Source organism: Garra rufa, chromosome 16 (genome assembly GCF_049309525.1).
Source record: "Garra rufa chromosome 16, GarRuf1.0, whole genome shotgun sequence".
Lineage (NCBI taxonomy): Eukaryota > Metazoa > Chordata > Actinopteri > Cypriniformes > Cyprinidae > Garra > Garra rufa.
The window spans coordinates 13,472,901-13,488,746 of record NC_133376.1 but is presented as its reverse complement, the minus strand read 5'-3'; the positions used below and the strand labels follow the sequence as shown (position 1 = coordinate 13,488,746).

The following is a 15,846-nucleotide window of genomic DNA, read 5'->3' as shown; positions in this document are numbered from 1 at the left end:
TCAAATAAAAGCAAAAAAGTACATACTTGACTCCTTCAGGCCCCTCTGAAAACATTCATAAATGGTCTTGGCATCCTCGTAGAAATGGCTCAAAAGCGGACCACCGTTTAAAATCGCTCCTCGACGAGCAAATTCTCCACCCTAATGGAAAAAAAAAAGTTTTATATCAAAATGTTCATTGCAATAAGACAGGCTTTGAGTTCATCCTATCTTAGAGCTAAAATGTAGTTTCTTACCGGCAGCTCTACTGACTGCATGCGCAGGTCACAGGGCGGTTTGAGGGCTTTGGGTCTGGTGGCGAACCAGTACGCTGTGACGGCGGTGAACGCACCCATGCCGAGGAGGGTGTTTGTGGAGAGGCTGCGGAAATAGTCCCTCACCTCGGAGAGTTCAGGGATTCGCATCTGCTTCAACAGCTCGTGTGCCTGCATGACTACAGCCAACTCAATCTGTGGAGAACAACAGGGGTTATATTAGACACGACTGCGGTAACACCAAGATTGTTGAAGCTTTATAACATTACGCTTGAGCCACTGATGTCACTTGGAGTATTTTATCAATGTCCTTACTACCTTTCTAGGCCTTGAATGTGTCAGTTGTGTTGCTATCTGTGCACAGGTCAGAAAGCTCTTGGATTTCAAAAATGTCTAATTTGAGTTCCGAAGATTAACAAAGGTCTTCGGGTTTGGAATGACATGATGAGGGTGAGTAATTAAAGACAGAATTTTCATTTTTGGGTGAACTATCCCTTTAAATCACTACTAAGACAAATGTGAAAAGTCCAACTTGCTTATTGTCTTATACAATCTTTTTTTATTGGCACATTATTGTGCTGTAAAAATCCTTTCAAGTGTTTTGAAATATTGTGGAAAACTCTTTGATTAAATCTTAGCAATAATCAATTGGTAATCAAAGTGAACTGTGACATGAAGGGTCAAACTGATTAAACTATCAGATATCTTTATCTATTACACCTGTATTTATGCTGAGAACAAACCTTCAAAGCTACCAATACTCTCCTAACATGTCATTAAAGGATTACTTCACTCCTGAATTAAAATTTTCAGATCATTTACTCACATCCATGTCATCCAAGATGTTTATGGCTTTCTTTGTTAAGTCAAAAAGAAATTAAGGCTTTTAAGGAAAACATCCCAGGATTTTTCTCCATATAGTGGACTTCAATGGGAATCAACAGGTTGAAGGTCCAAATTGCAGCTTCAAAGAGCTCTGCACGATCCCAGCCGAGGAGTAAGTGTCTAATCTAGTGACATTTCCAATGTGATTACATGATGTTTATGGGTCAAGCTAGTGCAGGATGAGAATATGTGGTTAAAAAGTATATACATTTAGCATTTTTTTTTTTTTTTAGAAAATTACAGATGGTTTTGCTAGATAACACCCTTATTTATTGGCTGGGATTGTGTAGAGCCTTTTGAAGCTGCACTGAACCTTCAAGCTATTGATCCCTATTGAAGTCCAATATGAAGAAAAATCCTGGAATGTTTTCCTCAAAAGTTTTTTCAACTGAAGAAAAAAAGACAGGAACATTTTGGATGACATGGGGGTGAGTAAATTATCAAGACATTTTTATTCCGGAGTAAAGTAATCCTTTAAACTTAAAGGGATAGTTTACCCAAAAATGAAAATTTGATGTTTACCCCCAGAGCGCCAAGATGTAGGTGACTTTGTTTCTTCAGCAGAACACAAACGAAGATTAACTCAAACCGTTGCAGTCTGTTAGTCATTTAATGGCAGTGGATGGTTACCAAACGTTTAAAAGTAAAAAAAAACATGCACAGACAAATCCAAATTACATCCTGCGGCTCGTGACGATACACTGATGTCCTAAGACACGAAATGATTGGTTTTTGCGAGAAACTGAACAGTATTTATATAATTTTCTACCTTTGATATACATGTTAAAGTTAAAATGAGTTAAAAATCTTCGTTTGTGTTCTACAGAAGAAACAAAGTCACCTACATCTGGGATGCCCTGGGGGTAAGCAGATAAACATCAAATGTTCATTTTTGGGTGAACTATCCCTTTAAATTTCACAAAAACCAGCACCAACAGGTAAAACTAGTGTTCACTAGATATTTTGCATTTTGACCTTATTTTCCTGAAAACTATCCTCATTTCTACGATGACGTAAAAATAAAAAAGAAATCTAAGAAGTCAACGCCACAGACATTTTTGCAGAGTAGGTGGTGAAATTTTCAAAAAGAAAACAGTATAATTTAGTTAAACAAATATCTTGTAGTAATTGAAAAAACAACTGATTCACATGAATACAGTAATCCGTCCCGCCACACTAAAAAGTGTAAAAAAGGCATTATTGCTATAAATCTGACAGGTTTTAAAAGCTGTGACCTTGTTTTACATTAAAAGTACAAAAGCACAAAGCTTATCGCTATTATTAGGTGGCTGGTGCACTACAAATAGGCCTTTAACACATGGTGTGATTTCTGCTAATAATTGCACATATATTCAAATAAATTCTGGTGGCCTGGCAACTTTTTCCAACACTCCCAGCCCGGGCCATTTGTATGCACAGGCTATACTCTCAAAAGATTATAACTTTAATTTAATTCTCAGAACATTTTGACTTTATTCTCGAATCATTTTGATTTTATTCTCGAAACATATTGATCTAAATGTTTTGAGAATAAGATTTTATTCTCTGAACATTTAAATTTTATTCTTGAAACATTTAGATTTTATTCTCTAAACATTTAGACTTTATTCTTGCAATTTCAACTTTATTCTGAAAAAAAAAAATTTGTTTTTATTCTCGAAACATTTCAACTTTATTCTTGAAACATTTTGTCTTTATTCTCGGAACATTTAGATTTTATTCTCGAAACATTTCAGCTTTATTCTCAAAACATTTCAACTTTATTCTCGAAATATGACTTTGTTCTCGTAATTTTTTTTTTTACGTGACACTTGGAACATTTAGATTTGATTCTCTGAACATTTTTATTTTTATACTCAAAACATTTTGACTTTATTTCTTAAACATTTCAATTTTATTCTCAAAACATTTTGACTTTATTCTCAAAGCATTTAGACTTTATTTTCTAAACATTTTGACTTTATTTTCTAAACATTTTGACTTTATTTTCAAAATAAACAAAAAAAAAACTCATCTTGTTTTTTTATGACCTAAATCGTTTTTTGATGATTTCTTGTGATTCACTATAAAAATGTTTTTTCAACGATGGAAATTAAACAAACATACTAGAATGTTTAATAATAAGCAAATAATTTTAGACTTTCTACTTCAATATTTCCTATTTAATACAGTATGTTTCTTGCCATTTGCTTGTAATAAACATTGTATTTGTTTGTGATTAAATCAGAATTTTATCACAGAATATCAGTGATGCAATCCGCATATAGTTCTTGTTGAGTACTGACAGTTAACAGTCGTATCTAGTCAGTTTGAGTGAAAAATGTTTGCGCAAAAAATGTGCACACTTAAAAAAAAATGTTCAAAGCTGTAAATAAACAAAAATACTGGATAATATTTTGCAAGAAAACACTGCTTCAAAATGTCACATTTAATTAATTACATTACTTGCCATTTGTTAGTAATTATATGAAATTTACAACCAAATTCTGAACAAAAATAGTTTCATAGTAAGTCCTACAGTGCACTGATCAACAACAGGTTCAAATAAACATTTTAATCACATTCAAATTAACTAGTTTCATTTGCAACAAGCTAACTCAGTTAGCAGCAGCATTAGAGCCATGAGTCACCTTAGTCAGCTATGTGATTCATGTTAAACCTTGCGAGGACGCGTTACCCCTTTAACCTCTCACCCACTTCTATTCTTACTGCCCCAGGGCAGATCATTCTGAGAAACTGCCTTCTCTTAGTGAATAAAAACAGAGTTAAATCCTGTATAGACTTGGAGCTAAAATACCACAAACCATTCAATATCTTCCCTGACTCTAAATCAAACAGCAAATACTACTCCACATTCTGACAAAAGAAATTATACTTTAAAACAACTTCTTCAGCTTTGCTACTGCTAGTACACGCCTTGCTTGAAAACCTGTCCTTCATCATAGCGCTGACAGCAAAGTCAAACCATCTCAATGACCAACACAAAACACACACACAGACTTTACCTGAGACTTCAAGAAAAAGGTACGTCCAAATGTGGGTGCCGATGTGCTTCCCACACCCACAGAATCACACCAACAGGAAGGTGAAACAACCAGGTGAAGGTAAAAACAGTTCAATCTGAACAACTACAGGTTGAGTTTATGAGGAACGCGGGTCAGACCCCTGCCGACCCCTTCCTGCTTCTTATTGGACACACACTCTTAGAACCTGCTGCGTCAGCCAATCACAGAGCAGGAAGTCAAACAAGCAACCGACCAATAGCTAAGTCCTAAAATAAAACAAAAACCGACTAGATATGATTGTTAACTGTGTCAATACTCAACAAGAACTATATGCTCTGTGATTAAACTACTTTGATTAGCTGACCGACATGGGTTTTTATTGGCCAATGCAGATGTTTCTAAATATTATTTAGGGTCAGAACTTTTTTTTTTAAATCATACTTTTATTCAGCAAGAATGTATTACGTTGATCGAAAAGCGACATTATATACATTTCTACTGTTACTAATATTACTATTTCAAATGAACGCTGTTCTTTTAAACATAAAACTATGAAGCAGCACGACTGTTTTCAACATTGCTAATAATAAGAACATTTTTTAAGAGGAAATTCAGCATATTAGAATGATTTCTAAACAATCATGTGACAGTAAAGACTGAAGTAATGATGCTGAAAATTTAGATTTGATCACAGGAATAAATTACATTTTAAAATATATTCAAATAGAAAACGGTTATTCGACATTGTAATAATATATTTTACATTATTAGTGTTTTTTACAGTGTTTTTAATCAAATAAATGCAGCCTTGGGGAACAGAAAAGGCTTTACAAATGACAAATCTTTGTCCCAAATTGAAACAAAATGTAATGCCTAGTTGATATATCCGTCAATTATGGAAGCCCATTTCTGCTGCTGACTAAAAAATAAAAAAAAATGTTATTGCAACTTTTTATTTCACAATTCTAATTTTTTTTTGTTTGTTTGTTTTTTTGGCAAATGCGAGTTTATATCCCGCAATTCTGACTTTTTAATAACAATTGCGAGTTTATATCTCACAATTCTGACTTAACTTGCAATTGGGTGTTATTAAGTCAGAATTCTGAGAAAAAAAAAAGTCTATAAAGTCTAAAGTTTATTTGAGACATAAACTTGAAATTTTGACTTCATAATTTGCAACTGCGAGTTTATATCCCGCAATTCTAAGAAAAAAGTTAGAATTGCAAGTTTATTTCAGACAAACTCACAATTTTCACTTTATAATTTGCAACTGCAAGTTTATATCATGCAATTCTGAGAAAAAAAATCTGAATTGCAAGTTCATTTGAGACAAACTCGAAATTTTGACTAGATTTTACAACTGCGAGTTTATATCACACAATTTAAAAAAAAAGTCAGAATTGCATGTTTATTTGAAACAAACTCACAATTTTAACAATTTGCAACTGCGAGTTTATATCATGCAATTCTGGGGGAAAAAAAATCAGAGTTGCAAGTTTATTTGAGACAAAAACTCACAATTTTGAGTTTATAATTTGCAACTGTGAGTTTATATCATACAATTCTGGAAAAAAAAATCTGAATTGCAAGTTTATTCAAGACATAAACGCGCAATTTTGAGTTTAGATTTCACAATTGCGAGTTTATAATCACACAATTCTGGATTAATTTTTTTAGAATTGCAAGTTTATTTGACTTTATAATTCACAACTGCGAGTTTATATCACGCAATTCTGGGAAAAAAGTCAGAATTGCAAGTTTATTTGAGACATAAACTCCAAATTGTGACTATAAATTTGCATCTGTGAGTTTATATCTCGCAATTCTGAATTAATTTTTTAGAATTGCGAGTTTATCTGACACATAAACTTGCAATTTTTAATTTATAAGTCACAACTGCGAGTTTATTTCACGCAACTCTGAGAAAAAAGTCAGAATTTCGAGTAAATTTGACTTATAAACTTGCAATTCTGACTTTATAATTAGCAAATGCGAGTTTATTACATCATTCTGAGAAAAATTGCAACATTTACTTTTTTTTTTAATTCAGTGGCAAAAACTGGCTTCCATAGTCATACACTCACAAAAAAAATAAAGCTTTTTAAGATTTTTGCCATTTAATTGAATTAAATAATCCTTATGTATTGTAATTGGATCACTGAACAATCCTTAATCAATATTTTAATTAAAACTCAATTCAATTTGATACAATTTTGGAGTGTACGATAGCTTCACACTTGTGTGTATTTATCAAGGATATCCTCCTTATCTCACTGGTTTTGGTGTCGACCCATCAAGAGGAGCTGATAAACATAAACACTTCGTCTCATTCCACTGCTGTGCAAACTTTCCAGGGCAAAGGTAACGTGACCACAGCCATGTCCTTTAAACTCTTCCTGTGCCGGAGGGGGGGTGAGCGAGACCAATGACAGACCCTCAGACCGGTCACCCGATGGGCAAAGACACAACCCCCCTCCCAGAGCAGAGCTGCTATTTAAAAACAGTGGCACAACAAATGGAAAACAGTGGCATGAGGTTGAGTGGAACAGATCCAGATATATTAAAGGACATATGACATCCGCATGAGACTCGAGAACAAGACAGCTTTATGCTGATGTAAACTTCAGCGCAATGTGAATTTAGTCACTTCAAAGTCTATTTTCATGACCCAATATTGTGAAATATTATTACAATTTAAAATAAAAGTTTTCAATATGAATATATTGTAAAAAGTGATTTATTTCAGTGATTTTCAGCATCATTACTTCAGTCTTCAGTGTCACATGATGCTTCAGAAATCGTACTAATATGCTGGTTTGCTGCTCAAGAAGCATTCTTATGCACTTTTGATCAATTTAATGCATAATTCTCATGAAATTAAGGTTACAATGCAAAAAAGGTCACAATTTCTTAGGCTTTATTGTGAAATATGACCCAGGCACATTCTTTACTCAGCTACTATTCACTCTAAATCATGTTTAATCATTCATAAGGAATGTTTGCATAGTTTCAAAACCCACACGATGGACAAGATTGCATCACATGACCTGACAAACACTCAATGACAAGTTCCAGAGAGACTGAACAAACAGAAATCAGTCAGGAGGTGCTTAGCTCAGCAATGACCATCAATAAACAAATATTGACCAAACACTCAGCAGATGTATCGTTCTATCCGTGCTAAAGAACACACAACTAAAAACTAATCAAACTGTGAAGTGGGAAGTGCTATTTAAATCTAAAATATCTAGTTGTGCTGCAAATATTACATAATCACAATATTAGATAATTTATGAGTCTGTTGCATCATGAATCTCCAGATTTATTTTACAGCTTCAGACCATAATAAACCAGATTAAATTGGACGGACTGTTTCGGTGTGACCTTGTGATATCTATCACATGTCTCTGACCGGGACAAAGGTTGAGTGTTACTCTACTTATGTGTGTTGACAAAATACACACAGCCATCTTATAAACTCCTGAAAGATATGTGACCTTCATATAAAATGCATGAAAGAATGCAACAATCAACAGCATTCATTATTAATAAAGACGAACAGGTGTGAGCTACCGGCACCCATTCACACACTCAGACGCCCATGACCTTTTGTCCCGCTTATTAGGAGTCCATTTCCAAACCCTTAGTTTCCATCAAACCTGTTCATTACCAACACAATGACCAAACCAAACAAGCTCTGCAAGAACACCAGAGTACACATGAATCACATTGTCTTAAACCAAAATACAACCAACCATTTGCACAACCAAAATGAGGGCAAGAGATAACCTACAATCATAGTGTACACTACAGCTTCACAATAGTGGCACATCTGAAATTGCATGAACCTGCATGCATTTATTTTTCCATGAAAGGCTATTGTTTAATACTAAACCTTTAATTCATGCACACAGGTGATTTCCGCAGGTGGGAGGGATGCTGGGAATGAAAACAATAAACAGAAACATGGCTGTTGCTATACAACAAGGTCAAAAGGGACACGATGGATCTCATACAAGATGACATTCAATAACACCCACAATACTTTAAGACTACTTTAAGTTAATGCATCAAATAATAGATTTTAGAAAGAAAAGTAATATTTATAACTTAGTAATTTTGCTCAACTCCATGATGAATGGATTTAGAAGTCAGCAAGTTAAATTAAGAAACTGAGTCATAGTATGTAGTCACATACACACACACACACACACACACACACACATGACAGATGACTTTCTGTCTCTAATTCACGATCTAAGAGCAGCTTAAATATTAAATAACGTTACAGGCTCTTACAAAACACATGCTAATTATAGTTCACAGAAAGTGCATTTGTTAAATTATGAAAATACATATCCAAACAACAACTGCTAAAGAGGAAACTGGAACAGAGAGAAGTTCATCGTGTCATATTTCAGTTTCATACACATGCTCTTCTGCAGACATCCATATGCATTATTGACACGTCGCAATGTTACAAAACACTAAAACAGCTGCTGTTATGCCACTCTACAATGACTCTCATTACTCTATGAATAATAAAATTACATCAAGAGCTGCAAACGACCGGCTTTACTGACCTGTATGAGACTGAACTCTTCTGATAAACGCACATGCGTTTGTCTGACTGCGAGGAGCGTTTACTACTTTTTCCGTTGTTTAGTCGCCAAAATCTCCTCCAATCAGAGGCGCCGTACGAATGGACAGACTGTTAGGAGGCCTGTGATTGGTGGTTCGTTTGACTCGCAGTAACCCGCGTGTCAGACTCGTTCACCTTTATACAGACTTTAACAAGCGGGAGCGCGCGCAGGTGTGATATCATGTAAATATTATATTTATACTACAACGGCCGATAAGTACATCTAATATGTGTAATAATTCAGCTGTATTTATGATTTAATATGTTTAATAGTTCATATTTATAACATTTAAAATGTTTCGGATAGAATTTACTATATTGTAGACCTAATGCTAGATTATATTTTAACCCATAAGAACCCGGACCGATATCTCCTTATAGGAAAATTATGAGGCATATAATACAGACCAAATGGACCACTTATAACATGTTTCTGCAGTTGTTTTTGAAATGCAACCCTTCTTTGTGAAAGATCTGTAATGTTACATATATGTCACATTGGGCGTTTATAATAAATTTTTCATGTTACACATATGTCACATTGGGCATTTATTTCAGAATTGAAAAAAGTATATTTTGTCAGTTTTATTTGCTACATAACATTTTTTTTTTAATTATTTGCTTTTCCATAACATATTTCAAAGCCACGTAACTGTGACCATTACATTTTACAACAACTCTCTCGAAACATCAGAATTCTACCTTTTTTGGTACATGGTTGTTCATGTTTTTTTTTTTCATAACTTGAACTAAATAAAAATAAATAACTACCTCACACTGGAGGTCAACATGTTAAACATGCACATAACATTGCAATAATTTGTATATTGTGCAATAAAACTGTAACTATAAAAATTGTTTCAAAATACATTTCATTAACAATTTATTTAATGTCACATTATTTTAACTGTTCGTTTTGTTAATATATTCTTTGAAATGAGCAGTAGAAAATATATAACAATAAAAAACTTTAATCAGCTAAATTAATTGAGCAGTTTATTAGCATTTTTCTTAATGTGACAAATATGTCACATCAAAATTCCACCTATTGTTTAAAGGGTAACAGCCCGATGTGACATGTCACCACAATATCTTCGTAACTTGTTTTATATCAGTTTGTTCAAGAAATGCATTAAAATCAGGGTAAGTGTAATCTAGGATGTGTTATTAAAACATTAGAATAGTTGAATGGGTTGAAACATACCTTTAGTAACAAAAAAAAGCATCTTTAAAAATTGCTGACACTGCAACATGTGCTCACCATACAGTCCACCATTTTGGAAATGTTGCCATGACAACAAAAAATGCACACATTTTCATGTGACTGAACCTGGATGTTACTTATGTGTCACTTTGGGATTTCCTGAGTTGAAAATAAGGGATAATGCTTTAAAAAGACCTTTACAGATTATCACAATTGTTTGTGACACCCGCGTCACAGTGGGTCCTTATGGGTTAATTATACTGAGATTTATAGATGAAACAGATCGTAGCAGCTAACCGATTATTTTTGATGATAATACGACTGTTCTAAACGATAAAATAGCGACATTTAGTGGTGAACAACAGGATAATCTGTAGCTACTGAAAGTATTGGACAATTAGCCAACCAAGAAGTCCCAAATACTCTTTTGATTTAATGTTTAAAAGTTTGTTTGTGCTTAAACCCAAGTAATACTCAACAGTTTGAATAAATCCAATATGTTTACTACTTACTACAGAGGAGAGAAGTTTAACTGAACAGGTGTAACACTTACATATACCATTAAAAACCAAGAAAGAGAACCCTAGTGAAAAATAAATATACTAAAATGTATTTTAAAATACATTTATTTTATGTTAAGTATACTACAAACGCATTCACATATTATGTACTTAATAAAAATATCTTACAGTTGAACTTTTAGGATAGTAAACTGGTGTATTTAAAGTCTGCTAAATTGGAACAACTAATTTAGTAAATAATGCACTTTAATTGTGTGGAAGTAGTGCTGAAGTCCAACTAAAGATATACTTAAGTATATTTGATTGTGCTAAAGTGGAACTATTGCAAGTATACAGGTATGTGCCAAAACATTAGAATATCGAGGGAAAGTCCATTTATTTCAATAATTGGTTTCAAATAGTGAAACTTGTATGTTATATCGGTTCACTACACACAAAGTGAAATATTTCAAGCCTTTAATTGTTTCAATTTTAATGATTATGGATTAAAGACAACAAAAATTAACACAAAATTAGAATTTCATGACAAAGTTCAACATTGTAGGCTCCCTGTGTCCCAATCTAGTCAGCTAATTAACGCAAAACACCTGTAAAGGTTTCTTCAGCCTTTAAATTGTTTTAAAATAATCTGAATGCTCACAGAGCGCAGTATCGAAGTATTTTAACAGAGTGTTTAGAGGAAGGGAAAAATGTGGCCGGAAAAGGTGTACAAGTGACAGGGATGACCGTAGCCTTGAGAGGATTGTCAAGCAAGGGCGGTTCAGAAATCTGGGGGAGCTTCATAAGGAGTGGACTGAGGCTGGTGTCAGTGCATCAAGAACCACCACATACAGACGTCTGCATGACATGGGCTACAGCTGGAGAATTTCATGCGTCAAGCCACTCCTGAACCAAAAACAACGGCAGAAGCATCTGCCCTGGGTTAAGGAGAAAAAGTACTGGTCTGTTGCTCAGTGGTCCCAAGTCCTGTTTTCAGATGAAAGCAAATTTTGCATTTCATTTGGAAATCAAGGTCCCAGAGTCTGGAGGAAGACTGAAGAGGCACAAAAGTCAAGCTGCTTAAAGTCCAGTGTGAAGTTTCCACAGTCAGTGTTTTAGGGAGTCGTGTCATCTGCTGCTGTGGGTCCACTGTCTTTTATCAAGTACACTGTGAACGCAGCTGTCTAGCAGGAAATGTTAGAGCACTTCATGCTTCCTGCTGCCGACAAGCTTTTTGGAGATGATGATTTTATTTTCCAGCAAGATTTACCACCTGCCCACAAAGCCAAAACTACAGTACCTGGCCATGGAATAACTGTACTTGATTGGCCGGCAAACTCGCCTGACTTAAACCCCATTGAAAATCTATGGGCTATTGTAAAAAAGGAAGATGAGGGAACAGAGACCCCGAAATGCAGACAAACTGAAGGCCATTATCAAAGCAACTTGGGCTACCATAACACCTCAACTGTGTCAAAGGCTGATCGCCTCCATGCCACGCCACCTTGATGCTGTAATTAGTGCAAAAGGAGGCCCAACAAAGTACTGAGGACATAATACAGTACATTAACACACTTTTCAGAAGGCCAACATGTGTTTAAGATCCTTTTTTTATTGGTCACATGAAATATTTTAATTTTGTGAAATACTGGATTTGTTTTTTGTTTTTTGTCTTTAATCCATAATCATCAAAATTGAAACAAATAAAGGCTTGAAATATTTCACTTTGTGTGTAGTGAACTAATATAACATATACGTTTCACTATTTGTGTCACGTTGAGAGATGATCGAATGAGGTCAGGGTCCAAAAATGCAGGTGAGGAATATTTAATTAAACAAACATAAACAAACAAAACAAAAGGCCAACACGGCACAACAAGACAGGAGCAAGAACACAGACTTCAGGATACAAGAAAGACAGACTACAGAATACCGACCAAACAGAAAACAATGCAACCTCGTCGAATGGTGGGAGAGTGGAGACTAATATAGTCCGTAGTAATGGGGAACAGCTGTAAAGTGTGTGACGAGACAGGTGTTTGTTGATCAGGAGAGAAGTGCGGGAGGAAGGAAGATAATGACCTCTGGTGGGGAAAGGAAAACACCACAGCCCAGACTCGTGACAATTTGAAACAAATTATTGAAATAAATGGACGTTCCCTCGATATTCTAATTTTTTGGCTCATACCTGTACTTTAGGTACACTTTAAATATTTTGCATTTTAAGACCGATATTATTTAAAGATCATATAATCCTCATCAATAGTGACATTAAAACATATTATGGGCTTATTAAGTACAACTAATGTGCATTGTGCATAAGTCGTACTCCAAATAAAGTTTAATTTTTTTTTTTTTTTATCAGTAAGTCTCAAGCAATATGTCAGCAAATATGTTACAGTAATAGACTTAAACTATACTTAATATAAAATACATGCATTTTAAATCTTACTTTTTATTAGGGAAAATACATAATTGGTAGGAAACCAGTTACAATTTGAAAGTTAAAATGTATACACAAGCAATAATCATGTAGCTTTGACAGTTACAGAATCCTAAACTCTAAGACAAAGACTCTACTTCAACTCTATTTCAGCCTAAAAAACTAAAATATCATAACAAAATTAGCTGCTTGTAACTCACTGTATATTTAAAATGGGTCTTGTGTCTAGACTGTCTGAAAATTGTTTTCTTCTTAAGTGGAAATGTGACAGTGATACTGTAAATACTCTAAGTGCCTGTATAAATTGATGTTCTCGCTGCTTAACTACCAGTATGGTACTTGATTTGGCCAGAATGAATGTAAATTATATTAAACTGACTTTAAAAACATCAAGCTGAATTTCATAGAACTTTTAAAATCAAGTTTAAATTGTTAGATTATTTTTCATGAGGTAATGGGAAGATACCTATATAGTCATTAATAGAATATTTAGACTTAACTATTAAGCATTTTATGTTGGGGAGACATTGAAATACAATATTTGTTTTGTCAGTTTTGTATATGTGTAAAGTTTTGCTGAAGTGTTAAATGTAAAGTTTCTATTTCAATATAATATACACACATACAGAACAGGATAGGGAATAGGAAATTAATTAAGTAAAAGTTTATTTTTTTCAAGACACATTTAAAAATCTATCTATTAGGGATGTGAGGAGATCTCGTGGCACGACGATTCAGCGGTGTCTATTACAACTGTTTCACACGCTCCACTGACGCTTACGATTTGAAACAGGTATTAAAGACATTCCAATCCGCATTCTTGCTGCTGCTAATTCAGAGCAACACAAAGTATCTTAACACGTATGTACTGTAGGGCTTATCCTCTTCCGCCAGGAGGTGGCGACAACTGCACGTTAAAAAAATTATTTATTATTGAATTATATGTTCAAGAGATTCCAATAGTGAAACAAGTCTTTACTAATTGAGACACTGACTCAATTGTTTTAAATTTAGTTCAAATATAGACTTAAGCAATGAGCATTCTGTCAGAACCACTTATTTTGTTTAGTTTTCTAATGCTTTTTTTCTTCAGAATTGTGATCTCCAATTTATAAAAGAAAATTGTTTTTCTATTTATCCAGAATCATGCAGCTTTAGTTTACATGTTTATTACTGCATATAATTTTTTCCTATATATTTCATCATTGAGGATTTCTTTAAAAAAAAGTTTAAAAATCTCATCTCATCTCATTCTCGTGAACCCAGTCTCGTGTCTCATCTTGTCTGGTGAGATAAGTGTCTCGTCACACCCCTACTATCTATCTATCTTCAGTCTCAGCGGCGCAGCAGTCTTATTAACTGTGGCAGTCTCTGAATTAGAGACTGTTGAAATTTCAAAGATTGTAGCAGAGACTGTGACGGTAGCTGGAGCGGTCTGTCAGGCATTGGCGGTAGCAAAGACAGTGGAATAGATGCTGGGGGTAGCAAATACCATGGCAGTCTCACAAGTGATGGCCGTTTCAGAGTCAGTCCCAGTGCCAATCCCAGAGACAGTCCCACAGACAGTCCCACTAGACAGTCACTGGCAGTCTGCCAAATCTGAGAGCCAATGGTAGTCTCAGGAGTGTCGGTCTGAGAGCCAGTGGAAGTCTTACGGTGTGTTCACACTGGCACGTAGCGAGCGGGGCGAAGCGAGCGTTTTCAATTCATTCATGTGGAAGTTGAGCGTAAACGGTCGCGTGGTGCATTTTGGGATTGGAAGCGTTGCGGAGAAAGCGTTGAGAGCGGCTGAGAGCGTCAAAAGGTTGGGCATTCCTCAACTCTATGCAAATTTCGAGCGCAAAACGCCGGCGACAACCAATCGGTGTGAGAAGTTGGCAAGGAAAGACTATGACGCGTGTTTCCGAAACTGGTGGATTACTGAGCTGAAATCACATATTATTGAAAAAGTCAAGCAAAAGTAAATGTACTTTGCATGTTTTCATTATATGCTACAGTTTAGTTTTCGAACCGCCGTTAAAAGAAGACATATGGAACATAAATAGGGTGTGAACATTGTTTTTCAGAGGTGTGCTCAGCCCTAAATTAGACACTCCCCAAAGCAGTGGCGTTGTAGCGTTGCCAGCAGCACTGAGCGCAAATTTGACGCTGTAGTGTGAACGCACCGTTAAGGTGCGTTCACACCGGACGCGAATGAAGCGGCAAGCGCGAGTGATTTACATGTTAAGTCAATGCAAAGACGCGAATAGCCATCCTGCGGCGCGAAACGCGCGAATGAGGCGGCGCGAAACGCGAGAATAGCGCGAATGGCGCGGCGCGCATTGAGCGTTCAAGCGATTGCCGCGCCATTCGCGCGAAACGCGCGAGTTCAAAAATCTGAACTTCGGCGGAATTCCGCGCCGCGGTAACCAATCAGGAGCTTGCTCTAGTAGTGACGGAGGCAGAAATCCGAAACAACAATGGCGGACAAAATCACCGTTGCTGTCTGTGGTTCCTCGGAGCTGTACGATACATCTTTGGACTTTTGTAGAAACAGGAATAAATGGGATCTTGCTAAGAATAAAGTGAGTGAAGAGGTCGGACAATCTGGTTAGTTTTAAAAAACGCTCTTTACTCAATTTAACCTACATTTACATACATATTGAGACTACAAGCAAGCTAAAGCTGGCAAATTGAGCTCATTCACCTATTTTACAACTACTTCCCCGCTGACGAGTGGCAGAAGCCCCTCCCTTGACGCGAATTCGCGTCTGTTGTGAAGAAAATGTCACACGCGAATTACGCGAATTTTACCGCGCGAATGGCGCGAGTAAACTCAAATGTTCAAGCGTTCAACTACGCGCGAATAGCGCGTTTTTTCCGCGCAAGTCGCGTCCGGTGTGAACGCACCATTAGGAGTGGGTGTCTGAGAGC

The 15,846-nt window shown here is 35.6% G+C and overlaps 1 protein-coding gene across 2 annotated transcripts in view; it reads right to left on the bottom strand.

Moving 5' to 3' along the window:
- The window catches only part of acsl1b (acyl-CoA synthetase long chain family member 1b), a 35,296-nt gene extending 26,495 nt beyond the window's left edge, over window positions 1-8,801 (bottom strand). Inside the window, exons 1-3 of one of the 2 annotated variants that reach the window (XM_073819978.1) lie at window positions 8,728-8,801; window positions 237-449; window positions 27-141 (exon numbers count right to left, since the gene is read on the bottom strand). In XM_073819978.1, coding sequence (XP_073676079.1) covers window positions 27-141; window positions 237-431 — 310 coding nt within the window. In that variant the 5' untranslated portion in view covers window positions 432-449; window positions 8,728-8,801. Of the gene's footprint in view, window positions 1-26; window positions 142-236; window positions 450-4,144; window positions 4,275-8,727 lie in introns of those variants that run through there. The other variant, XM_073819979.1, reaches the window with a different exon arrangement.
- Between the last annotated feature and the right edge of the window lie 7,045 nt (window positions 8,802-15,846).